General features: G+C 44.8%; 1 protein-coding gene across 2 annotated transcripts in view; it reads left to right on the plus strand.

Annotated features, from left to right (window-relative positions):
- ZNF777 (zinc finger protein 777) overlaps nucleotides 1–25,240 on the plus strand; it is a 29,741-nt gene that overhangs the window by 1,083 nt on the left and 3,418 nt on the right. The window contains exons 1-5 of one of the 2 annotated variants that reach the window (XM_032245107.1): nucleotides 185–357; nucleotides 4,233–5,093; nucleotides 6,040–6,166; nucleotides 9,103–9,216; nucleotides 23,124–23,375. In XM_032245107.1, the coding sequence (XP_032100998.1) occupies nucleotides 4,248–5,093; nucleotides 6,040–6,166; nucleotides 9,103–9,216; nucleotides 23,124–23,375 (1,339 nt within the window). In that variant the 5' untranslated portion in view covers nucleotides 185–357; nucleotides 4,233–4,247. Of the gene's footprint in view, nucleotides 1–184; nucleotides 358–4,232; nucleotides 5,094–6,039; nucleotides 6,167–9,102; nucleotides 9,217–23,123; nucleotides 23,376–25,240 lie in introns of those variants that run through there. The other variant, XM_032245106.1, reaches the window with a different exon arrangement.

Consider the following 25,240-nt stretch of genomic DNA (forward strand, 5'->3'; position numbering starts at 1 on the left):
GCTGGGGGTGGGGGCGCCCTGAAGGTGTTCGCGCGCCTGGACCGGGGCGGTGGGGGGGTGGCTGCGGGCCCCGCCGCCGTCCGTCCGAGGCTGCGCGGACGCCCGGTCCGGCACACACGCGGCCCCGAGGTGGGGCGCCCGGAGGCGCGCTCGCTCCCTGCGGGGCCCGCGCTGCGTCCGTCGGGGTGGCAGCCGGCACGTTTTCCGCAGAGCTCGGCCCCGCGGAGCCTTCCCCGGCCCGGGCGCGGTGCTGACGCGGCTCTCCCATTTCGCAGAGCGGAGACACTGAGGCACAGACGCCTGGCGGCGATCCACCCTGCCGGCCCCAAGGTCACGTAGCGAGGCATCCGTGGCACGGTGCGGCTGCCCCAGAAAGGCCTGTCCAGCGGGCTGCGGCCCTGGACGGGGAGGGGGTGGCTCTGGCGGCGGCCACCCGTGGGTGAGGGGCCTGGGCTGGCTGGGCGGCAGATGCGGCCCGTCGGGGGCGGCGGGGGAGGATGGGCAGCGCCCAGCCGGGCGTCTCCGCGATGGGAGCAGGTGACCCTCTGGGCTCCAGCCTCGGCCTCCGGCCTCTGCGTTTGGAAGGCCGCGGGCTAAACTTTGGGTGTCCTGACAGATGGTGTCTGGGGAGTGAGCTTCTCTGGGATTGGAGGCTGATGTTCCTCTTCGGGGAGCCACTCTGAAAAATCAGCCCTCAGAGCCCCCCGCAGTCCTGCTCTTTGAGACGCCCTGGCCATGCTAGTGAGAGGATTACTGCATGGGAGTCAGTGCCTTTGAGCCTCAGTTTCCTATTGTGTACACAGGAAGGAGGCAGGATATATGGCTTTCTAAAAAGCCCCCCAATTCTTTAATTTAAAAAAAAAAAAAAAAAAAAAAAATTTTTTTGAATGAAATAAAATAAAATGAAGATATTTTCATGCCTTTCTCTGGGCTCAGGCCTTCGGGGCCCTTGAATGGCATATACTGCTGGGTGAACCACACTGGGTCATTCAAAAAAAATGGCACGACTTTCTTAATAAGTCAGATACTGTGCTTATGGATGCTTCTGCTAATGTGGCATGAATCCTGGAGACTCAGTCCACTCCTGATCCTCGGGGGAGGGAGGGACGGTTAAATCCTAAGAATATGGTTTAGAAGAATTCTCCCTCTAACCCCCTACCAGCCTTTTGAGAATTTGAACTTACCACGTTTAGATATATTTACAGTTCCTCTCTCTCTTTGGCCATTTCTTCCTGCTTAGGGTAAGATAAGCCACAGGTTTACCTGGATGGATGAAATTATAGCAAAGGGCTTTTATTTGGGGGGCGAGGGAGGGAAAACGCTCCTGTGGCCCCTCTACAGTCCTCCAAATCCGGAAATGGAGAGAGACAGTCTAATAATAGGAAAGAAATAGTATTTTCCTTTGAGCTCTGATTTGTCTTGCTGGTAAAGATGCCTTGGTCTGCTGGCTCTGTTTGCTATACTGGAGGTTTTTTTTTTTTTTTTTTTTTCTTCATTGTTTCAGTTAAACCCCTGCATTACTCAGAGAGACTGACTTGCCCCCCAGGGATTTTTTTCCCTTCTTTCTAGTGCTAGGCAGATACCCTAATCTCCCTCTGAGGCAAGGGCTGGAATGTGCCTATTGTGTTGCGTTAGGAAGCCACTTTTCCTGAGAGCCAGGTGCCTAGCCTAGAGGGCCCCCTGCCCTGCCTTCCCCCTAGTGAAGAATTGAGAGTTGGTTTAGCTGTTGATGAGCCGGCAGGTTTAGGGGTCTTGTGAGTTCCTTGGAGATGTTTGCTTGTGCCCTTGTGTCTGTTTTGAGGACAAGAACCCAAAACTTTCATTGGATTTTCAAAGAGGTCCCTGACCCCAACTTAAATGATAATATCTTTAAAAGCAAAGCTTTCCTCCCCACCCCTCCCAACCCTATCAAACCTCCACAGGTCTTTGTGTATTAATAATATCCAGGCCTCGGGATTTTCAAGGTAAAAAGATTCAGAACACGCACCTGCCTGGCCAGCTGCTTCAGTTGACAGCGAAGGCCTCGAGGTCACCTGCAGGCTGTGGAACCAGACCACTGTGGGACCTGGGGCAGCCTCTCCTGTCCCCATTGTCTTCCTGTACTAAGTATGGATAGTAACTCTAGTACCTGTTTCATAGATTTTGTGAGGATTAAATGAGATAATCCTTTAAAATGCTTAACACAGCTCATGGCACATAATAAATGCTGGATAATTGTTAGCCATTCCCAGCTGATTAGTGCTCATATCTGGTTAGTGACAGAGGCTATTAAACAATGCTACCTCAAAGACCTTTTGTGAATAGGGTCTTGAATCTTCAGTCCTTGGCTTAAAAGTGCGATGCTGTCATAGTTGTCACCTATGAATGAACCAATAAAAGAAAAAAAGCTGTAGAAGATATGGAATAGCTTTAGATAAGTCTCTGATAGGTGACTAAAGGAACTTCATGATTTATCATAATAATTCTTTTGTATCTCAACAATTTACTCTTCAGCAAGCATTTATTGAACACATACTATATGTCAGACTGAACACTGGGGATATGCTAATTTTCAAATTAAGAAAATTGAAATTTTAATTAAAGACCACTTGGATATACAGCACAGTAACTGAGCAGATTCACTGGAGGAAGAGGATAAGGGAGTGGACAAAAATTGTTACAGGAGAAATTGTGTTCGGTTCCAATAGAGATACTGATGATCTAGGTAGGTAAGTACAGAACTAGGCACTCACAGAAGATTGTGGCTTCACCTCCCCAGTGATTCAAGAATTCTCTCAATGTGAGTATGGCAGGGTGGGGAATGAGGAGAGCGTGGGTCATTGAAATCCCAGAAGGACTCCAAGTCTTTATGGTGGTCTGGTCCTCCCAAATCTGGCTGCAAGTCACCAGTCCGGCTGACTTCTGCTCTGCTTCCCGTCCTTCCAGGCCTTCCTGCTTCCTCATTCCCCACCTGAGAAACCCCAGGGTGGAACCCAGACCACCTGAGCACACCTACTGCAGTGAACCGCTGCCCATTCCTAGGAGTGGCTGAATTGCCTGCCTTGATGTGGCTGAACTACCTGCCTCGATCTCTCTTTCTGCTGATAGGAGAAGTCCATTCAGCCTCTACAGCAGGGGCTGGGCACATAAAAGGTGTTTCCAGGTCAAACATATACCGTACTGACTCATTGAGATGAGTCTGCAGTGTGCAACTGGTATCAAAGAGTAAGAGTCTGGGAAACTTCAGATAATGTCGTGTCCTTACTCTTGGACCAAGCAAAGGAAGGAACCCAGGGCACCACACAGGCCTAATGCTGGTAGAAGTGGTAGGGGCTGGATGCCAAGTCCACCTTTGAGTCAAGAATGTTAACAGTACTGGCTCCTGCTGGTGAGCCCCCACCCCCACCCCCACTGGGAGATGTGGGATAGTAGGTGCTTGGCTTTTACAAAATTCTGCTCTTTTGTTTCTTCAAATTGTATGTGCAGTGCTCCAACAACTCAGGGAGTGCGTGTGTCAGATATTGTTATCCTTGTTTTATGGATGACGACACAGGACACTAAGAACAGCAAGGTCAAATGACGGATCCAGAGTGACACAGGTGGCAGTAGGTGTAGACAGGGCCAAAATCCAAGTGTTCTCACAGGAGTCCAGCACCCTTTCCCCTCTCCCACACTGCTGCTCATAAGGTACCTGTGCCATGTATGTTGTGTAAAAGGAGATGGCTCTGTAAAAAACAAAAGGTGGCGCCGGGCGCGGTGGCTCACGCCTGTAATCCCAGCACTTTAGGAGGCCGAGGCGGGTGGATCACGAGGTCAAGAGATCTAGACCATCCTGGTCAACACGGTGAAACCCCATCTCTACTAAAAATACAAAAAATTAGCTGGGCATGGTGGCACGTACCTGTAATCCCAGCTACTCAGGAGGTTGAGGCAGGAGAATTGCCTGAACCCAGGAGGCGGAGGTTGCGGTGAGCCGAGATAGCGCCATTGCACTCCAGCCTGGGTAACAAGAGCGAAACTCCGTCTCAAAAAAAAAAAGTGGCATAATCATCTTTTATTTGCTGTTAATAATAGTGTCATAATTGATATCTAAATTGGTGCTGTGGTCTCCAGAAGAGAGTCACATTTGAGGGGTACATGTCATTGTTACCCAAATGGAAGCAATTTTTATGTGTATGCTGGTCTTTGGGATTTATTTTCCTAGCTGGAGATGGTGGCCTTCAATCCTCTTTTCCTTCCTTCCCTGAACACAGGTTCAGCAGCTGGACATGGAGAATCAACGCTCATCACCTCTGTCGTTCCCCAGTGTTCCGCAAGAAGAAACCTTACGTCAGGCCCCTGCTGGACTCCCCCGAGAAACTCTGCTCCAATCCCGTGTTCTTCCTCCCAAAGAAATTCCTTCTTTGTCTCCCACCATTCCCCGACAAGGCTCCCTGCCCCAAACTTCCAGTGCTCCCAAGCAAGAGACTTCTGGCCGGATGCCTCATGTACTCCAGAAGGGACCCTCACTCCTGTGTTCTGCCGCTTCTGAGCAAGAGACTCCTCTCCAGGGCCCCCTGGCTTCCCAGGAAGGGACCCAGTATCCACTCCCAGCTGCTGCTGAACAAGAAATCTCCCTTCTCTCCCACTCTCCCCACCACCAAGAAGCTCCCGTTCACTCCCCTGAAGCTCCTGAGAAAGACTCTTTGACCCTTTCCCCAACAGTTCCTGAGACCGACATGGACCCTCTGCTCCAGAGCCCAGTTTCCCAAAAGGACACCCCCTTCCAGATCTCTTCCGCAGTCCAGAAGGAACAGCCGCTCCCCACGGCGGAGATCACCCGCTTGGCCGTGTGGGCTGCCGTCCAGGCAGTGGAAAGGAAACTGGAGGCCCAGGCCATGAGGCTACTGACCCTGGAAGGCAGGACCGGGACGAATGAAAAGAAGATAGCTGACTGCGAGAAGACAGCCGTGGAGTTCGCGAACCATCTGGAGAGCAAGTGGGTTGTGCTGGGGACCCTGCTGCAGGAGTATGGGCTGCTGCAGAGGCGGCTAGAGAACATGGAGAACCTACTGAAAAACAGAAATTTCTGGATCCTGCGGCTGCCCCCTGGCAGCAATGGAGAAGTTCCCAAGGTAAGCACATCCCAACTGGGGCTTCCCAGGGAAGGGATCCGAATTGGAGTGTGGTTTAGGAATGTAATATGAAAGAAAGGGGTGGTGGAGAAAGGAAAAAAATACAGTGATCCCAGTTGCCGGGATGTGCCAAAATCAAATTATTTCTCCTGTTGATGAGAGTATAGGCTAGTATAGAAATGCCCCTGGGATCGGGGGTTGTCAGTTTAGAAGGGTGTTCGGCAGAGCTGTCCATCGTGTAGGAGGATAAGAAGTCAAAGGCCGGTGAGAGCCCTGTAGAGGCTTTACCATCAGTCACTGAGGGTGCGTTAGCTTCACAATCGCAGCAGAGGAGGGAGCTTGGATTAAACATCACAAGAATCTGTCCTGCTCCACATTTTTACCAGTTCACTTATAAGCCATGTTAGTGCCAGGAAAACTGATTTCAAGAGGTTTCCTTTAAAAAGCTAGAGAAGTTAGGTTTGTATATTATTTTCCAGAAGGTTATGAAAGAGCTTGGGTGTGGACTGGCTTGCTTTGTCTTCTTCAGTGCTGCTGCCCTCTTTCACAGCCATATGTAGAGAGAAAACAGACTCAGTTCTCTAGGCCAGCACGCCTCAAAGTTTGCTGTGCACGTGGATCTCCTGGGGATGTTACTGAATGCAGAAGCTGATTTAGTAGGTCTAGGGTGAGGTCTGAGAGTCCGAATTTCTGGCAAGTTTCCTGGTAGCACCATTGGTGCTGGTCCACAGACCATACTTTAGAGCTTCAAGAATTATATCCTGAAGGGGAAGAAAAGCATCAGACAAGACAGGTCCCTCACTCTCTGGGGCCAGGACAGTGGCCAGACTTCTGGAGAAGTCCCAGGTGAAGACCCAGAGCCAGGGATTTGGGACTTGGGATTGGCCAGCCAGGGGCCTGTGACTGCTTCCAGCGGGTCCGAGCCGAGTCTGTTGTGTGGTTTCAGGTCCCTGTCACGTTTGATGATGTCGCTGTCCACTTCTCGGAGCAGGAGTGGGGAAACCTGTCTGAGTGGCAGAAGGAGCTCTACAAGAATGTGATGAGAGGCAACTATGAGTCCCTGGTTTCCATGGGTAAGGAGAAGGCTTCACCCATGGGGGGCTGCCTGGATGCAAGCTCGAGGTGCGTTCATAGCCTTAGGGAGTTCTGAACCCCAGCAGAGCCAATAATCGCAAGCAAGAAAAACGGAATTTTAGAGAGCACAACAAATTAAAACCAATGCCCTCATATACCCACACGCATCAGTGCGGCCCAGGCCAGAACGGTCTGTAAATTGAGACACCACGGAGAAGCTGCTGGGGCAAGAAGGAGGAGAAAGACCTAGGTATCGATGGTCTCTCACCATCATCCTATTTTATCTCACAGATTCCTTTCATAATAAATTAATGTGTCCAGCAAACTAAAACAAGGAAAAAAGAATGAACGAAAAGTGTGCTGAGTGCCTACTGTGTACCAGCCACATTTGAAGTGCTGTACAAGAATCACCTCCTTGGACCACCACAGCCAAGCTGTTGGGGTGGCTAACACAGGTGTTCACACTCCTGTTTGATGATTCAGGTGGCTGAACACCGAGGCTGTGATCAGGGAGGTTAAATGCTTGTTTCATGGAGATCCATCTTACCCCAGAGTCTGTGGATTCTTATGATTTTCATTAAAACTATGTAAGGGTGAAAACCTGACAAAATGTACTTTACTTTTACATATCTGTTTCTGTGATATGGAGAACTCCTTGGGTATATATAAAAAATGTTATCTTAAAAGAAATATTTAAATGTGTTGTCACATAGAAACTTTGATTCCAGCCAGAGTTGATAATTTTATACATACCTTCCCATGGGATATATTCTCTTGCTTTTAATTTTTCAGCTGAGTGGGGTGGCTCATGCCTGTAATCCCAGCATTTTGGGAGGCCAAGGCAGGCAGATCACGAAGTCAGGAGTTTGAGACCAGCCTAAGCAACATGGTGAAACCCCGTCTCTACTAAAACACAAAAAATTAGCTGTACATGGTGGTGGACGCCTGTAATCCCAGCTGCTGGGGAGGCTGAGGCAGGAGAATCCCTTGAACCTGGGAGGCAGAGGTGGCAGTGAGCCGAGATCGTGCCACTGCACTCCAGCCTGGGTGACAGAGCAAGACTCCATCTCCAAAAAAAAAAAAAAAAAATTCTTCCTTTTTTAATTGTGAAAATTCAACACTTTAAATGATTTCTATGATTAAGAGCAACTACCACGCATTTACCAGCCCCACTCCCCAGAGGTAACTACCATGAACCCTTTGGTCCATGTTTTCTCTCATCTTTTTTTACATGTGCAGATATAAGCATGATACATTCACTGATGCACATGCAGTTTGGGGTTTGCACGGAGGGGTCTGTTCACTGATTTTACCTAATGTGGGGATGTAGAGAGTGTTCCACATAGGCCTCCTTGGAAAGACGGTGCAGTGTTCCAGGGGAACCTTTAGGGCTTTTGACCTTTCTGCTGTTGCTGAACAGTAGGTTGATTCTGTTTTTGTCACTGTTACCAAGTGTTGTGATAAACGTCTGTGTATTTGTGCACTTCTGTGTGTTTCAGTAGGACAGATACTAAGAATTGGGATTGCCAAGTAAACAGGATGCACATTTACAGTTTTATTGCTACTGCCTGGTGCTCTCCAGCAGGCTGAGCCAGTTGATATTTCTGCAAGGGTGTGTGGAAATGCCATTTCATACCCTGGGCTGAGCTGATGTTCTTCTATTTTAAATATTAGCCTTTTTTTACAGGTGAAAAATGATACCTAATTTATCTAAATATGTATTCTTTGATGATTAGTGAACTTGTGCATCTTTTTATATATTTATTGACCATTCATATTTCTTCTATGAATTACCTATTTATAGCTTTGCAATTTTACTAGTTATAAAAGTTCTTTATGTATGACTATGGATAGTAACCCTTTGCCATATGACAAACATATATATATATGTATATAATATTTCCTCCAAGTTTCTTTTTTCTTTTTTTTTTTTTTGAGACGGAGTTTTGCTCTTATTGCCCAGGCTGGAGTGCAATGGCATGATCTCGGCTTACCGCAATCTCCGCCTCCTGGGTTCAAGCAATTCTCCTGCCTCAGCCTCCCGAGTAGCTGGGACTACAGGCATGCACCACCATGCCCAGCTAATTTTTGTATTTTTAGTAGAGATGGGGTTTCACCATGTTGACCAGGATGGTCTCGATCTCTTGACCGCATGATCCACCCACCTTGGCCTCCCAAAGTGCTGGGATTATAGGCGTGAGCCACCGCACCCGGCTTCCTCCAAGTTTCTTAATCTTTTAACTCTATTTCCAAAGAAGTGAGAACTCATTTTATATAAGAAAATCTAACAGTATTTTATTTTATGGCTTTTAGATTTTAATCAGGATTAGTTTTTTGTTTTTTCTTTTTTTGAGATGGAGTTTCTCTCTTATTACCCAGGCTGGAGTGCAGTGGTGCGATCCCGGCTCACTGCAACCTCCACCTCCCAGGTTCAAGAGATTCTCCTGCCTCAGCCTCCCAAGTAGCTGGGATTACAGGCATCCACCACCACGCCTGGCTAATTTGTTATATTTTTAGTAGAGATGGGGTTTCACCATGTTGGCCAGGCTGGCCTCGAACTCCTGACCTCAGGTGATCCACCCGCCTTGGCCTCCCAGCGTGCTGGAATTACAGGTGTGAGCCACTGCGCACAGCCAGAATTACTATTTTACTTTACAAAATTTCAGATACCTTCTGCCTTTGTCATGAAAACCTGGGCAGGTTTTGACCACCTCTGAACAACATGATCCCCCTACACCCCCGCGCCACACAGGCACACTCACACACAGACACACCCACAGTGGGCTCTCAGGAAAAGGGGAGGAGGCTTGGCGGTTTTCCATTACTGGCCCCCAGTGGAGGAGCTGCTCCTGGAATCACACGCCCACAGATGATACCTTAACAGCATCCAGTGCAACCTCATCCCGGAGCATTTTTTTTCCTTTCTTCTGCCCAGACTATGCAATTTCCAAACCAGACCTCATGTCACAGATGGAGCGCGGGGAGCGGCCCACCATGCAGGAGCAGGAAGACTCTGAGGAGGGCGAGACGCCGACAGATCCCAGTGCTGGTGAGTGGCTGAGGGTGGTCTGCAGCTCTGCATTCTAGATCATTCAGTACTGAGGAAGCCTCAGCATGAGGCAGCACAATCCAAGGTAGGCCCTGCCAGGAGATGTCAGCAGGAAGGAGGCCTGCAGGTGCCAGGACCTGCTTTGGAGCACCATGATCACCAGCAGCCCAACTGGTTGATTAATGGGAATCACGTTGGGTTCACTGTCTCAGAATTTTTTGACATGACCAAGTGTTACCTCACTCGCTGTAGGAAATAAAGCAAGAAGCTCAAAAAAAGGCAATCACTTGTCAAGCAGTCACTAGTGCTTGAAATTCCTGGCGCTTTCGAGAGAAGGGCCACACCCTGAGTCCTGCAGGTGGTCATTGGAGGGATAAGGGGCATACATGGCCATTACTGGGAACAGGCTATATATATGCACAACTCCAGCAGGATGGCGTGTAGGTGGACTCTGCAGATAGGCGCCCAGGGAGGCCGACCAGAGGCCAGGTGGTTCACTTGCAGATTCTGGTGAGAGAAGGCCTGTATCTGAGGACAGTTTTTCTGCCTGCTGGTGGTGGGATTTTAGTTGCTTTATTGTTTTAGAGTCTCAGTTTCCTCATCTGTAAAATAGAACTGGCACTAATGTTTAACCATAGGGCCTGGCATGGTGATTGGCACGTAGCAGTGGCTCAGTAAATGCCAGCCGCTATCAGTGTGCCCGGAGGGTTGCCCCATTCACGGCGGCCGGGTCAGTGGCCCACACACCCACGCTGCAGGTGCTCTCGTGGTGTGTGGTTGCTCTTTGAAGCCCCTTCTTTGGAACTGCCCTTGGACTTGAATCACTTACCTCGATGGTCATCATTGGAAGCTGATCCTTGAACTTTGTGGGCAGGCGTGGTGTGTGAACATAGCTGAGTGTCACTGGTGATCATGTCTGCTGAAAGAGGGTGATCTACCTGGAGAACTCTGTTTGGGGCCAACAGCCAGGTCTTGTTAGGAATTAATGTCATTGATTTGGGGACCAATCAACTGGCTCCAAACAGATATTCTAGGCACATGAAGTAATGTCAGCCCCATATACTGAGTGAGAAGGGGACTTCTGGGAGAGGCAGAGCCTGTGAAAATACAAGCACTGGCATGTCCCAGAGAAATCCAGCAGCACCACTTTCCACACATTTGCCTAAAATTTAACTCGAGGAGAGGGGCTAACCCTGAGTTCATTCTGGAAGACAGAAAAGAGGAATTTAAAAGTCGATGAGGATGGGAGGTTGGTGACAGTGTGGCACATGGCAGGGTGAACTTTTGGTTGAGGAAAATCAGCCAGAGATCCAAAGATGATTCAGATGTCAGCCCTCCAAATACTCAGAAAAGGGGCTCCCATTCATTTACGGCTCTGGAGAAGCCAGGCATCATCTTCACCTAGCAAATTAGCAAAGAGTAATTAGCAAATTACTGCACGTAGCAAATTAGAAAAGAGGCTCGCGTTCATCCATGGCCCTGGAGAAGCCAGGCACCATCTTCACCTAGCAAATTAGCCAAGATTAAGCGAGCCAGAAGGCATGGCTGAAATATGTGTGCTCAGATATTGCCACTCAGAGGGCTTATCATTTCAGTCTCTCAAGACAGCAATTTGTGGCTTTCTAGTCTTAAAATATATACGAATTTTTTTTTTTTTTTTTTTTTTTTTTGAGACAGAGTTTCGCTCTTGTTACACATGCTGGAGTGCAATGGTGCGATCTCGGCTCACTGCAACCTCCGCCTCCTGGGTTCAGGCAATTCTCTTGCCTCAGCCTCCTGAGTAGCTGGGATTACAAGCACGCGCCACCATGCCCAGCTAATTTTTTTGTATTTTTAGTAGAGACGGGGTTTCAACATGTTGACCAGGATGGTCTCGATCTCTTGACCTCGTGATCCACCCGCCTCGGCCTCCCAAAGTGCTGGAATTACAGGCGTGAGCCACCGCGGCCGGCTGAAGTTTTTATTTTTTAATTATATGTGTGTGTGTATGTGTATACATATACATATATATGACATGATCCCAGCTCACTCATGTATATATTTTGTTTTCTTTTGTTTTGTTTTTGAGACGGAGTCTTACTTTGTTGCCTAGGCTGGAGTGCAGTGGCATGATCTCAGCTCACTGCAACCTCCACCTCCTGGTTCAAACAATTCTCTTGCCTCAGCCTCCTGAGTAACTGGGATTACAGGCATGCACCACCACACCCAGCTTATTTTTGGGTTTTTAGTACAGAAAAGGTTTCACCATGTTGGCCAGGCTAGTCTCGAACTCCTAACCTCAAGTGATCCACCCACCTCAGCCTCCCAAAGTGTTGGGATTACAGGTGTGAGCCACCACAACTGGTTTATTTTTAAATATATTTTACATATTTTAAATGTTCATACATTTGACCTAATAATTTACCTCCTGAGAGTCTAACATGAAAAAGAAACCAAAATATAGATTACAATGTATAAATACAAACCACAATATGATAGACTGTTACACACTAAAATCACATTTAGGGAGAGTTTTGAAACCATAAGTTTCACTCGTATGTTTATTTAGTTCATCAGATCTCTTTGGTAGCAGGTACTATGTCAAGAACTACATTACCCCTGAGGCCGTTGCCCTCAGACTTAACTCCCGTGGAGAGACTGACATTAACAACCAAAACACCTCACATAGATGAAAGCACAGGCACCAGCTGTGACAGAGCTGGGATGCAGAGCATCCAGGACTGCGGGACACACGACAGGAAGGGTGCTCTTGAGTTTGGGAGGTCAGAAAGGCCACTTTGAGGACGTGGAATTTCTACTGGAAACTTGAAGCCCAAGTAGGGTTCTGGCCACTCCGTGGAGAACTAACTGGAGTGAGGAAGGTCTGGGAGCTGAGAGACCACTTGGAGGTTCTTTTTCCAGGTGGGAGACCTTGGCATTGCCCTGAGAGAGAAGTGGCTGTTGGCAAGATATATTTTGGCCATGGGCTAGGAAGGACTTAGGGATTGATGGGAGTTGAATGGGAGGGACAGGGAGGTGCTAAGGATGGCTCCCAGGCGTCCGGCTTAAGTAAGAGTAGAGGGTGGGCAATGTGAGGTTCAGATTTGGAGAAACACTGAGAATTCTATTTTAAACACATTAGGCTTGAGATCCCTGTGAGACATCAAAGAGAAGGTGTTGAGAAAGCAGCTGAATAAAGGAGTCTGGAGTTGAGAACAGAGGTCTGAGGTAGAGACGTCTGGCCTTGGCACATTTGGACAGTTGGGTGTTGGCAGCAGAGACAGATTAGGTTGCTCAGTCTGTAGAGCAGGAGGAGAGGAGAACACCAGCCATGCCCTGCAAAGCCCTGGCTTTGGGGCAGTTTTGGGGATTTGGAATATGTTGTTCATCATGGGGCCCAAGTTAGTATTTTTTATCTTCCAAGGTGATTTTCATATGCAGCCAGGATTGAAAACCAGTCGCAGGATTTGGAAAAAGAAGGAGCCAGAGGAATCAAAGGAAACAGAAAGAGTGGCCAGAAAGGTAGCAGGAAAATTAGGATAGTGCCTTGTTGGGTATTTCTAGAGAAGAATGCTTCCAGAAGGAGAGAGTATGCCCAATAGCGTTGTATTCTGCTGTGCAGTTTAGGAACAGGAAGACTGAAAAGTGTCCATTGGATTGCAAGCTGAAAATCATCAGTGACCCTAGGAAGACAAACACTGGTAGATTAGTGGAGGTGGCAGCCTGATAGTCAGTGGGTGAGGAGCGGATGGGAGGCAAAGAAGTAGAGATGGCACGTGCTGACAGTCATTTCAAGAAGCTTAGTTGTGGGGAGTGGAAATACGGGGCAGTTGGGGGAGTTCTTGTTTGCCTGAGATGGGGATTGCTAAAGCCTGTTTGAAATGTTGATGGGAATGATCCAATTGATAGGAGGATTAAGGGTGTAGAAGCGGGAAATGTAAGTTTAGTGAGGTCAATGATGTATGCAAAAGGAGATAGAAAAAAAACTGGATGGAAACATTCCAAAGCCATATTTTTCTGTTTTATAGAATGTTCTGATGTGAGCATATATTACTTTTTATTCAGTAAAAAGATATTTTTTAAAACAGTGCATAGTGAAAGACTTTGAGTTGAGCAGGGCAGATTGAACATGTATTTATTTCCACCTCCCCGAATCCTTCTAAAACAAGAGTGAAGGAACTTTTAAAAGGAAAGGAGAAACAGCAACAAATTTTTCAGCCCTGAAGCAGGTGATAGATGTAGTGAGCTGAATCTGAAATTGGTACTGGGGAAAGTTGAGAAGAAACACAATTTGCACCCCGACACCTGCTCGGGACTCAAGAGTTAATAGTACCAGAGACTCTAGGGATCCCTGGAAATAGGGATGAAGTGAGGCTAAACACAGAGAACTGGCTGAACATCTTTTAAAGAGGCCACTTAACACTCTCTCAGCTCCCATTGCCTCCCTCATTCCCGTCTGCAGGCATCTGCCTCTTCCTAGCACTGGTATGTGACAGGCTTATTCTCTAGAGAGGGTGAAAAGGAGGCTCTCTAGACATGGGCACCAGGCACAGTCGTGGATAGGGCACCATGTCGAAAATGGGAAGAAGGAGACTTGAAGTGCAGATACTGAGGTCTCCAGACTTCTTCCCTAACTCGACTACCAAAATGTTGCCGACACCCAGGATTAAACGCTTTGGGCAGGATATTGGAAGAGTCTTATCTGGATGCTTTTGGGACCAGCTCAAGAGGTTTCTGAGTAAAATGACTTGGGCAAAGCACCCTACTAGGAAACAGAGACTCATAGTTAGCAAGCTCCACCCTAATGCACTCAGCTTTATGTTCTCCTGAGTGTCCACTTTTAAGACTCTGTGGACAACCAAGAACCAGGAGACATTTGGAAAAAGCCTGTGGTATACAGAGACAAATAAGTAAAGAAATCAGAAAAATATATTTAGAGGAGCAGAGATCATGCAGAGAGGAAAAAATATGTATACGAATACTTACATATAAAATCCTTAGATAAAATAAGTGAATGCATTCATGACACAAAAGTGTAATTAAAAAAAAAAGAATAGAAAGGAACTCTTGGAAATTAAAAATGTAATAGTACAAATTAAAGACTCAGTAGCAGTGTTGGAAGATAAGCACACATCCCAGAAAATAAAGCTAAAAGAAAATAAGCCGGGCGCGGTGGCTCAAGTCTGTAATCCCAGCACTTTGGGAGGCCGAGGCGGGTGGATCACGAGGTCAAGAGATCGAGACCATCCTGGTCAACACGGTGAAACCCCGTCTCTACTAAAAATAGAAAAAATTAGCTGGGCATGGTGGTGCGTGCCTGTAATCCCAGCTACTCAGGAGGCTGAGGCAGGAGAATTGCCTGAACCCAGGAGGCGGAGGTTGCGGTGAGCCGAGATCGCGCCATTGCACTCCAGCCTGGGTAACAAGAGCGAAACTCCGTCTCAAAAAAAAGAAAATAAAATAGAGAAATCATTAAAATAAAGGATGGAAGGAAATAGGGAAAGAATAAGAAAACTGAAGGTTGGAAGTCCAACATCCAGATAATAGGAATATCTAGAAAAAAAGAGTAGCAAAAACAGGTGGGAATTGTCAACAAAATAGTTCAAGAAAAATTCCCACCAATTAAAGACATAATTTTCCAGATTGAAAGAGCCCACCAACTGCCCAGAGGCTGGAAGAAAATAGACCTACACTTTCAGCACGAAATTTCAGAGCAACTGAGAACAAAGGAAACCCTACAAGCTTCCAGAGAAGAAAAGTAGATTCATGCACAGACACAAGAATTAGAATGGCCTCAGACGTTTTTAGCCACATTGGGAGCTAGAAGACGATAGAGCAATGCCTTTCAAATTCCAAAGGAAAATATTTTCCAACTTACAATTTAATATGTAGTCAAACTATTTTGATTAAATATGACTGAAACTGAGACATTTTGAGATGTTCAAGTCTCCACAAATCCTTTACCTCCCCAAATCCTTTATCAAACTGGAGGAGGTGCTTTGCCGAAATGAGGAAGTAAACCAAGAAGGAGGCATTAGAAACCGCAGCTTGAGAGAGAGGCGGATGCTCTCCCAGGGGCAGCACAGGGGCATTCTGAGAGGTCAGCAGCGCACCTAGAGGCAGGCAGTCGAGTAGGGCACCTCTGCAGGTCCCAGAAATTTGTCTTCAAGTAGATGAAATCGATAAGTACCCAACATATTTGAATGTTTTAAGTGGAAAGTTACACACAAGGTTGGGGGACTTTGGAGCTGAGTTCATGATAATTAGTAGTAAGCTGGGCAAAAGAAAAAAGTGTCAGATCTAGGGAAGGCAAGAAGGTTTACAGGGACAGGAAGCACTCATTGTATATTACAGAGTTTAGTTATGAATAACATTGATGTAATCTAGTGATGGAAACACCCAGTATTGACCCAACTAAAATTTTAACAAAACTATATTGGCAGGATCAATTCAGAAGAGATGGTCCTGACCTTCATCTCTTGGAAGTCAATGGATGATACTTAAAACTGAAAACTCAAGGAGTAGCAGTATAATTGTTACTTAGAGTTATGGAGGTAAATGACAAAGAGTCAGCTGAAATCATTGACATGATTCCCAAGGGGAGCAGAAAATCGGGCAGAGGAGTGGAAAATAACTTTTTAAAAAATAAGTTTTGGGCCGGGTGTGGTGGCTCAGGCCTCTAATCTCAACAACTTTGGGAGGCCGAGGCAGGTGGATCACTTGAGGTCAAGAGTTTGAGACCAGCCTGGCCAACATGGTGAAACTCCATCTCTACTTAAAAAAAAAAAAAAAAAAATTATTTGGGTATAGTGGAGCATGCCTGTAATCCCAGCTACTCAGGAGGCTAAGGCAGGAGAATCACTTGAACCCAGGAGACAGAGGTTGCAGCCCCATCTCAAAAAAAAAAAAAAAAAAAAGTGAAGAACTGTTTACACTGTGTAACTTAAAAAAAAACTTTTTAAAATCACATATCAAATTTTTAAAAACCTAACAAAAAGTATAGCCATGAGAAGATTGAAAAGTCAGTGTCAACCAATATTTACTTGCTTTGAGCTAGCAGAGAAAGTTAATGTGGCAATACTGGTTTTTAATTTCAAAAAGAAAAAATACAGAGAGAAAGTCCCCCATAATTTTATCTCAAGAGTCAGCAGTTTATTCCTTCAAATTTTATGTGCACATGATTACATACACACACATAGCCTTAATCATATAAGTATTACATAGACACACTATCATTGTAAAAAATTCAGACAATATAGAAGTATTGGCAAGTTTCTTTTTCAATAATATATCGTTGACATTTTTACATGTCAGAATATATAAATTTGCCATGTTCTTTTTCATAGAGAGTAGCATTCTGTTTATTGATTTCATAATTTATTGGAATACTCTCCCATTGATGTGCATTTAGGCTGTTCACAAGTTTCAGTGCTTCAGTAAAGATGATTATAAATAGATCTTCATGCGCTTGTCTGGAATTTATTTAGAAATGGATTTTCTGGGTCAAAGGATACACCCACTTAAAAATTTAATGGATCCTGGCAAATCCTTCAAATCACTTGTGCCAATTTACACGCCTTCATTCGTCTAAGCATGAAAATGTTTGTTTCTACACACTCTTGCCAGTAGTGGGTATTATTTATGTTTTTCTCGTTTGCCAAAGTAATGGGTAGAAAAAACAGAGTATTTTGATGTTTTTATTTGACTTTCTATAGGGGTGATGTTGAGCATATTTTCATACCTTTGTGATTACTAGTATGTCTTACTACTCTGAGAATAATCTTTTTTGTTATTCTTTTGGATTACTCATCTTTTTATTATTGATTAGTAAAAAGCTTTTAAAATAATTAAGGATATTAGCTCTTGTCTAGCAGTATATATGTGAATACTTTTCCCGGTTTGTGGTTTACTTTTTTTTTTTAAGACAGTCTCACTCTGTTGCCCAGGTTGGAGTGCAGTGGCGCCATCTCAGCTCACTGCAACCTCCGCCTCCTGGGTTCAAGTGATTCTCTTGCCTCAGCCTCCTGAGTAGTGGGGATTACAGGCGCCTGCCACCATGCATGGCTAACTTTTTCGTATTTTTAGTTGAGACGGGGTTTCACCATGTTGACCAGGCTGGTTTCAAACTCCTGACTCAAGTGATCCACCTACCTTGGCCTCCCAAAGTGCTAGGATTACAGGCATGAGCCACCATGCCTGGCTTGGGGTTTACTTTTGTATTTGTGTGTGTGTGTGTGTGTGTGTGTGTGTGTGTAGTAGCAGTTTTTAATTTTTATGTGTTCAAATTTATCAGTAATTTTCTTTTTTTTTTTTTAAACAGAGTCTCACACTGTTGCCCAGGCTGGAGTGTAGTGGCACAATCTCCGCAACCTCCACCTCCTGGGTTCAAGTGATTCTCTTGCCTCAGCCTCCCAAGTAGCTGGGATTACAGGCACGTGCTACAACACCAGCTAATTTTTGTATTTTTAGTAGAGATGGAGTTTCACCATGTTGGCCAGGCTGGTCTCGAACTCTTGACCTCAAGTGACCCACCTGCCTTGGCCTCCCAAAGTGCTGGGATTACAGGGGTGACCCACCATGCACAGCGCTCAGTTATTTTCTTTATGGTATCTGGGTTTTATATCAAGCGCAGAAATAGTTACTCAAGCTGTTTTATTCAGCAAACACCATGATCACAGATCTTAGGTCTGTTAGGATCTAAAAAAACCTATAAAAATATTTGAAACCCATAATTTTTCTGTCCTAGAAAACAAAAAGAAAATTGCTAGGTGTAAGTAATTAAATGCTTATTTTAACAAGCCTCTTAAAATATAGCATTGTATCAGTTCCATTAACTAATAAATTAGGTCTTCACAAATGTTTAATACATTTGAAAACAATTTCTAGGATTTACCCCACCTCATAGGAGTTCTTATGAACATGCATGATTACAAAGATTAAAAACCAATCACAGATTAAATGTTTCTTATAGCCAAAGCTACAAAAATCCTTTCAAAATAATTTATAGCATAATTTATAGTTGATATGAGTTGGGCACATTTCATATGTTTGGCACGAACAGCCAAACATCCTCCAGAATGAGTATCTGAAGTCTCATATGGCTACCACTAGCCTGTTCCTCAGCTTCAAGTTGTAAAACTTAGGTACCTGGGCTTTTTTCTAATACTAGTATGAATTCATTATTTATACATAAATGTTTTGTTCATCAGTAGTTTGATGTGAAATACGTGAAGGTAGCTTTTTTCCCCTTTTAGTCAGGAAGCCAGTTGTCTCCATTCCTTTTAAACTTTTCCCCACTGGATTGAAATGTTACCTTTTTCATAAACTATATTTTCACAATGTATGTGTCTTTGGTTACTTGTTAAATGGAAGAACCAATTCCTGCTTATAAGTAAATGCAGCTTGGTTGTCAGTACTCTTTCAAAAGCTGTTTGGGGTGGGAGACGTTTTTGGTGGAAAACACTGGCGTTCCCTGCTAAGTGGAGGGGAGGGTGAAGGCGCATACATACTGCTTGTTTCGAGAGAGAGAACGAGTACATGCCACGGAGAGGAGCAGGCAAGTGCCTGGAGCTCAGGGAGCAGCACTGCTACGTCCGGCAGAGAGCACTGAAGAGGCTTGATGCAGTGGCAGACACTAGAGTTGAGTCTTGAAGTAGGGACAGGTGTGGGAGGCACTTCAAGCTGCAGAAGTGTTGTGAGTGAGCTGCAGTGAGCCACAATCTCACCACTGCACTCCAGCCTGGGCAACAGAGCAAGACCCCATCTCTTAAAAAACAAAATAAAACAGGGATTTCCTGCCCATCTCTGTCTTACTATAAAGCATTTCTCAGAGGCACAAAGCCCCCAGGTCACCAAACAGAATATTCAGAACTTTGGGATACATGTCCTGAAGCACGTCACTCTGGGGCCTGGATGGCAGGTTCTCTTGCAGCTTAGGTTCTTTGCAATATTTTGCCTTTAACAAAATTGAAGGAGAATCTAACCAAGTTTTGAGCTGATAGGTCATTAGAAACAATTTTTGATGATATGTTGGCCATGTGATCTTTGTCGCACATAATTCAGAAGTTCAGAATTGACAGTTCCATTAAAAAGCTTCTTCCGGCTCATCTACATATTTATGTAAATGAGGCTTCCCAATGTAAATGAGGTTTCATTTATAAAAATGAAAAACAGACTAAAATTGATTCTGAACTGTATGTTCTACATTAAGAATATTTATTTCCAGATAAGTAAACTAATTGGAAAAAATTTCTATTCATCCTTATAAGAGATACGTTTCCCAAAGTTTCTTTATTTTCTGTCTTGGATAATTATTTATCATTTTATAGTGATAATCACTGAGGATAACTTAAGCCAGGAAAAAAAAATGAACACTTAAAGACCTGTGGTTATTGGAAACGAAAGCAAAATTAAACTTTCAATTTACATACACATTTCTGTGGCAGAGTGGTAGATGAAGTGATGAGTAAAGGGTTTCTAAGCATACAAATATGTTCTATTAGGATAAAATTCTGTGGACAAAGTGGGAATAGAAATAGAAGTTCAAGGTAAAAAGGAATGATATAAAAATTCCAACTATCAAAGAAGAACTTGTTCATGATTTTTTAAGTGAATAATGGTAGGTTTAAAATTGCTGGGGTTCTTAGATTCCATTGGCAACATTAAAGGGTGATGGAAGAATTTATTTCAAAGTATCAATATTTACAATACTCCAGAAATTACATATTTTGCAGTTACTGATGTACTTTATATATTTATTCAAAAAGGTGCAAAGGAGTACATAGTTTTAAAAATTATTTTAAGGTGTAAGCAAGCAAAATACATATATATTTTTGAGACAGAGTCTTGCTGTGTCTTCCAAGCTGGAATGCAGTGGCGTGATCTTGGCTCACTGCAAACTGAGTAGCTGTGATTACAGGCGTGCGCCACCACGCCCGGTTAATTATTGTATTTTTTAGTAGAGACAAGGTTTCACCATGTTGGTCAGGCTGGTCTTGAACTCGTGACCTCGTGATGCACACACCTCGGCCTCCCAAAATGTTGGGATTACAGGCATGCGCCCCCGCACCTGGCCTAGCAAGCAAAATATTTTAAGTAGTTTGTGAAGTCAGGGAGGAAGTTTTCCTGATGTGAGAGTCATGGTCATGTTTGTGGAGGGATCATAACGATTTAGCACAGAGACAAGGATTGAATACAGAGGAGAAAAGCCCCACAAAAAATGCAGCAAAACTCCGGGGAGAAAGAAATGGGCAGGGCTGAGGAAACAAGCCGAGGATTTCAGTGACAGGAGGAAGGAAGAGAGACATGACTTTCCCTGAGATTGGAGAGAAAAGGGAGGTGAAGCTGGTGACTTTCAGCCACTGCAGGAAGAAGTAGGAGATGGAAGTATGAATGACTTTTTCTTTTCCTTTTTTTTTTTTTTTTCACCATGTTGTTCAGGCTGGTCTTGAACTCCCAACCTCAGGTGATCCTCCCGCCTTGGCCTCCAAAGTGCTTGGATTACAGGCGTGAGCCACCACACTCGGCCTTCTTTTCCTTTTAATAGTGAATAGGACACAGACATCTTTGGAGAGAGTGGGAGCTCCCACAGTTCTGAGGGAGTGTAGCAGAGGTCTTCATTTAAGGCTGTGAGGGGTAAATGAGAACATGAAAGCTGCTTTATATTCCATCTGCTCCCAAACCAGTTGAGCTGGTGAATCAGAGAGGCATTAAAGGAGTGCCACGCATTCGAAGAAATCTAGTGTAGGTCGTTTAGCACCCATTTTTAGCCTGATGAGTTTGATTTCTTAGTAAGGGAATGAGTGGATTTGGGAGAGGAGCACGAGAGCCTCAGAAGAGCAGGACTGAGGCTGCTTGGTTCATTTGTCTCTGGGTTCTTTTCTCTTTTTCTCACAGCACTTCACCTTCTAACATACAATGTAATTTATTTATTGCATCTGCCACCTTATGTAAGGTCTATGTTTCTTTCACTGATATATCAAAAGCCATTAGACCACATGACATGTAATTGGTGCTCAGTAAATATCTGCCAGTTAACATTCAATGAATGAATGAATATGTTTGTATATGACATATTCTATTGTTACTGTAGTAAACATTTGTTCACCGTAGCAAAAGTCTGGGAACAAAAAGTGAACGTTCTTCCTTAAGGAAAAAATGAATAAGCTAGGGTTTTATCCTGACCAAGGAATATACGCAACATTGTTAACAATGTGTTAGCACTATAGAAATTGGTTTGAGGCCGGGTGTGGTAGTTCACGCCTGTAATTCCAGCACTTTGGGAGGCTGAGGCGGGCAGATCACTTGAGGCCAGGAATTCGAGACCAGCCTGGCCAACATAGTGAAACCCTGTCACTTCTAAAGATACAAAATATTAGCTGGGTGTGGTGGTGCATGCCTGTCATCCCAGCTATTCAGGAGGCTGAGGCACAAGAATCACCTGAATCTGGGAGGCAGAAGTTGCAGTGAGCTGAGATTGCACCACCGCGCTTCAGCCTGGGCAATAGAGGGAAACTGTCTCACAAAAAAAAAAAAAAAAAAAAAAGCTAGGCTCGGTGACTCACCTGTAATTCCAGTGCTTTGGGAGGCTGGAACGGGTAGATCATGAGGTCAGGAGTTTGAGACCAGCCTGGCCAACATGGTGAAACCCTGTCTCTACTAAAAACACAAAAAATTAGCCGGGCATGGTGGCAGGCACCTGTAATCATAGCTACTCGGGAGGCTGAGGCAGGAGAATCGTTTGAATCTGGGGAGCAGAGGTTACAGTGAGCCAAGACCACACCACTTAACTCCAGCCTGGGCAACAGAGTAAGGCTCTGTCTCAAAAAGAAAGCCGGGTGGGGGGCGGGAAGAAAGAAATTGGTTTGAAGGGATTTCTACAAGATATTTGAGTAGAGGAACACAGAGGAGGACTACAAGGCAATTTTCCTTTTTAACACCAATAGTGACCAAAAAAAAAACCCATATAAATGTATATTTATATATGTTGTTAAGAATAACAACATAAGCACAGAGAAAAATCCAAGCTAATTATAGGAGTTACCTGGGAAGTCATCGGTGAAATGGAAAGTGAGAGAAGGGGAGGGCAAATTAGAAGGAAAAAAGTACTGCACTTAAAAAACAAAAATGTGTTATAATCCCATTTATGTAAAATGATACCTATGTATGTAATGATACATTTGAAATTAGTCTACAGACCTATAGGCAAGTTTAAAAATATAAATTTCAGGGCAGTGTGTAATAGGATACTGTTTAACTAAAAACAAACTCAAATGCCTGTTGTACATGCATACATGCTGGGGAATGTGAGTCTGTCTTTTGGACACCTCAGGGTATGGGGCCGAAGGGTGGGAGTGGTCAGGAGATGGTTGGCCTTTTCTTCATCACCCTGATTGGGAGGGAGTAGATGAGAGAGAAACTGTTTTAACTGTACCCCTTGGCTGGTCTGAGAAAGAGAATGAACATCTCTTTAAAATAAACCCTGGCTGGGCACAGTGGCCCATTCATGCCTGTCATCCCAGCATTTTAGGAAGCTGAGGTGGAAGGATCACTTGAGCCCAGGAGTTCAAGACTGCAGTGAGCTATGATCACGCCACTGCGCTTGAGCTTGGGTGACAGAGTGAGACCTTTCTCTATTGAAAAAATAAGAGTAATAATAAACCCTGGCAATGCCGAATATATTTTTTAATTATGGAGTTCATGGAAAATAAACTTTGCATCTATTTTAACTTGACTACAGTTTGTATTGGTATTCAAAACTACAAGGTCTCCAGAAAATTCTGTGTCTACTCATTTCCAACTCAATATTACATTTTTTTCATGGCCTCCAAGATAAGACCATTATTGAGATGTAAATTGTAGGGCTGCAGAAACCTGGGCAGCTGGCATGAATGTATTCTGGGTTCTTTTCTACTCCTCCCCTCTCTCAGCACATGACGGGATCGTGATTAAGATTGAGGTACAGACCAACGACGAGGGCTCAGAAAGTTTGGAGACACCCGAGCCCCTGATGGGACAGGTGGAAGAGCACGGCTTTCAGGACTCAGAGCTGGGTGACCCCTGTGGGGAACAGCCAGACCTGGACATGCAGGAGCCAGAGAACACGCTGGAGGAGTCTACAGAAGGCTCCAGCGAGTTCAGTGAACTGAAGCAGATGCTGGTGCAGCAGAGGAACTGCACAGGTGAGTGCTGGGTGGGGAGAGCTGGGGAAGTGTTGCCATGAGGCCTCCCTGAGGGCCCCTGACCCCTGGGAAAGCTGTGGTTTCTCCAAAGAGGTAGCTCAACACTGATGGGGCAGCAGGTGTGAAAGAATTACCAAGCACAGCCTCAGGTATAGGCTTCCTGACTCGGGACTTAATAAGAATCCATCTCCGACCTAAGAAAGAAGTGGTTACATCTAAAGACGGGTTCAGGCAAGGAATGAAAGGGATCTCAGAGATCATCTATCCCACCTCTCATTTTACAGGCAGAGGTCAAATAGATGGGCAAGGCCACACAGAGAGTGGCAAAGCTAGACCTCTCCCAACATGTCCTTGATCATCTTATGCCACCCTAGAAGCCTCAACTACCTTGAAGATTGCAGCCTTGGAGAGCATGGTTTTAAAATAACGATGGCAATGGCATTCTCTGGTCAAACCTAGTCTTCATTTTGTTTAATTATAAAACTTCATCATCACCGTGCTGCTAACTCTTGCTCCTTGTGAGTTCAAGAACAGTAAGGTGCTGGGGCTCATGGTGGCCTGATCCTAGGACGTCTTTTGTGATGGATTTTCTGATGTTGAGCCATCCTGGCAGGCCTGGGAAAAGCCCTACTTGATCATCATGATGTATTTTTTGAATTCACTATTGGACTTAGGTAATAAATATTTTACTCAAGTTAGACAACTGTATTCATAAAGGAAATGAACCTTTTCTTGAATTATTCTCATCTAGTTTTGGAAACAGTATTCTACTGGATGTATCAGATGAACCGGGCAGCTTTTGCTCTTGTTCTGTATTCTGAAACAAAATAGGAATTGTGTTCCTTGAAGAACTGGTAGAACCCACATGGACCTTTGTTTTTGTTTGGATGTTTTGTTTTTGTGAGTCATTCACCATTACATGTTTGTATAGTAATTTTATATTTAGAAATGTATCCACGTCCATTTATTTATGTTTTTAAAAGTACTATATTGATTTAAAATGTTTAAAAATTATCTGCAGATAATTCCTCTATAATTTGCCTTTTTGCATCTAATAAAATACCATGGACATCCCTCTTGGTCAAAAGGTATGAATCTAGGCCGAGAACAGTGGCTCATACCTGTAACCCCAGCACTTCGAGAAACAAAAGCAAGAGGACTGCTGGAGCCCAGGAGTTCACAGCCAGTGCAGGCAACACAGGGGGACATGATCTCTGCAAGAAATTAGAAAATTAGCCAGGCATGGTGGCGCATGCCTGTAGTCCCACCTCTTCAGGAGGCTGAGGTGGGAGGATTGGATGAAGCTGGGGTCTGAGGTGGGAGGATTGGATGAAGCTGGGGTCTGAGGTGGGAGGATTGGTTGAAGCTGGGGTTTGAGGTGCGAGGATTGGTTGAAGCTGAGAGGCTGAGGTGGGAGGATTGGTTGAAGCTGGGAGGCTGAGGCTGCAGTGAGCCATGATGGCATCACTGCACTCCAGACTGGGCGACACAGCAAGACCCTGTCTCAAAAATATGGACACGTATGGATCTAACATCTTATTTTTAAATAACTGCATGGTATTTCAGAAGTATTTTTGACATAACCATGTTGTCTTTTATAAAAGAATAGTGAAAAGATATAAGGCAAATTCTGAGTTTGTGCTAAATTGGGACCGTCATTGTATAAACTCGATTGCCTTTTTCACAGCCCCCATTAATTCTAGTAGAACTTTTAGAAAACTACTAAACAGTAGTTTGTGGAATTTTGAGTCTTGAGTTTTAGGGTTAAATGTTTGGTGTTTATCATTCCATTAAGAAAAAAGCACGTTTGGCCAGGCACAGTGGTTCACACCTATAATCCCAGCACTTTGGGAGGCTGAGGCGGG

The sequence above is a fragment of the Sapajus apella genome, unplaced genomic scaffold, assembly GCF_009761245.1.
Source record: "Sapajus apella isolate SASKATOON/1434 unplaced genomic scaffold, GSC_monkey_1.0 scaffold56, whole genome shotgun sequence".
In the NCBI taxonomy this organism is placed as follows: Eukaryota; Metazoa; Chordata; class Mammalia; order Primates; family Cebidae; genus Sapajus; species Sapajus apella.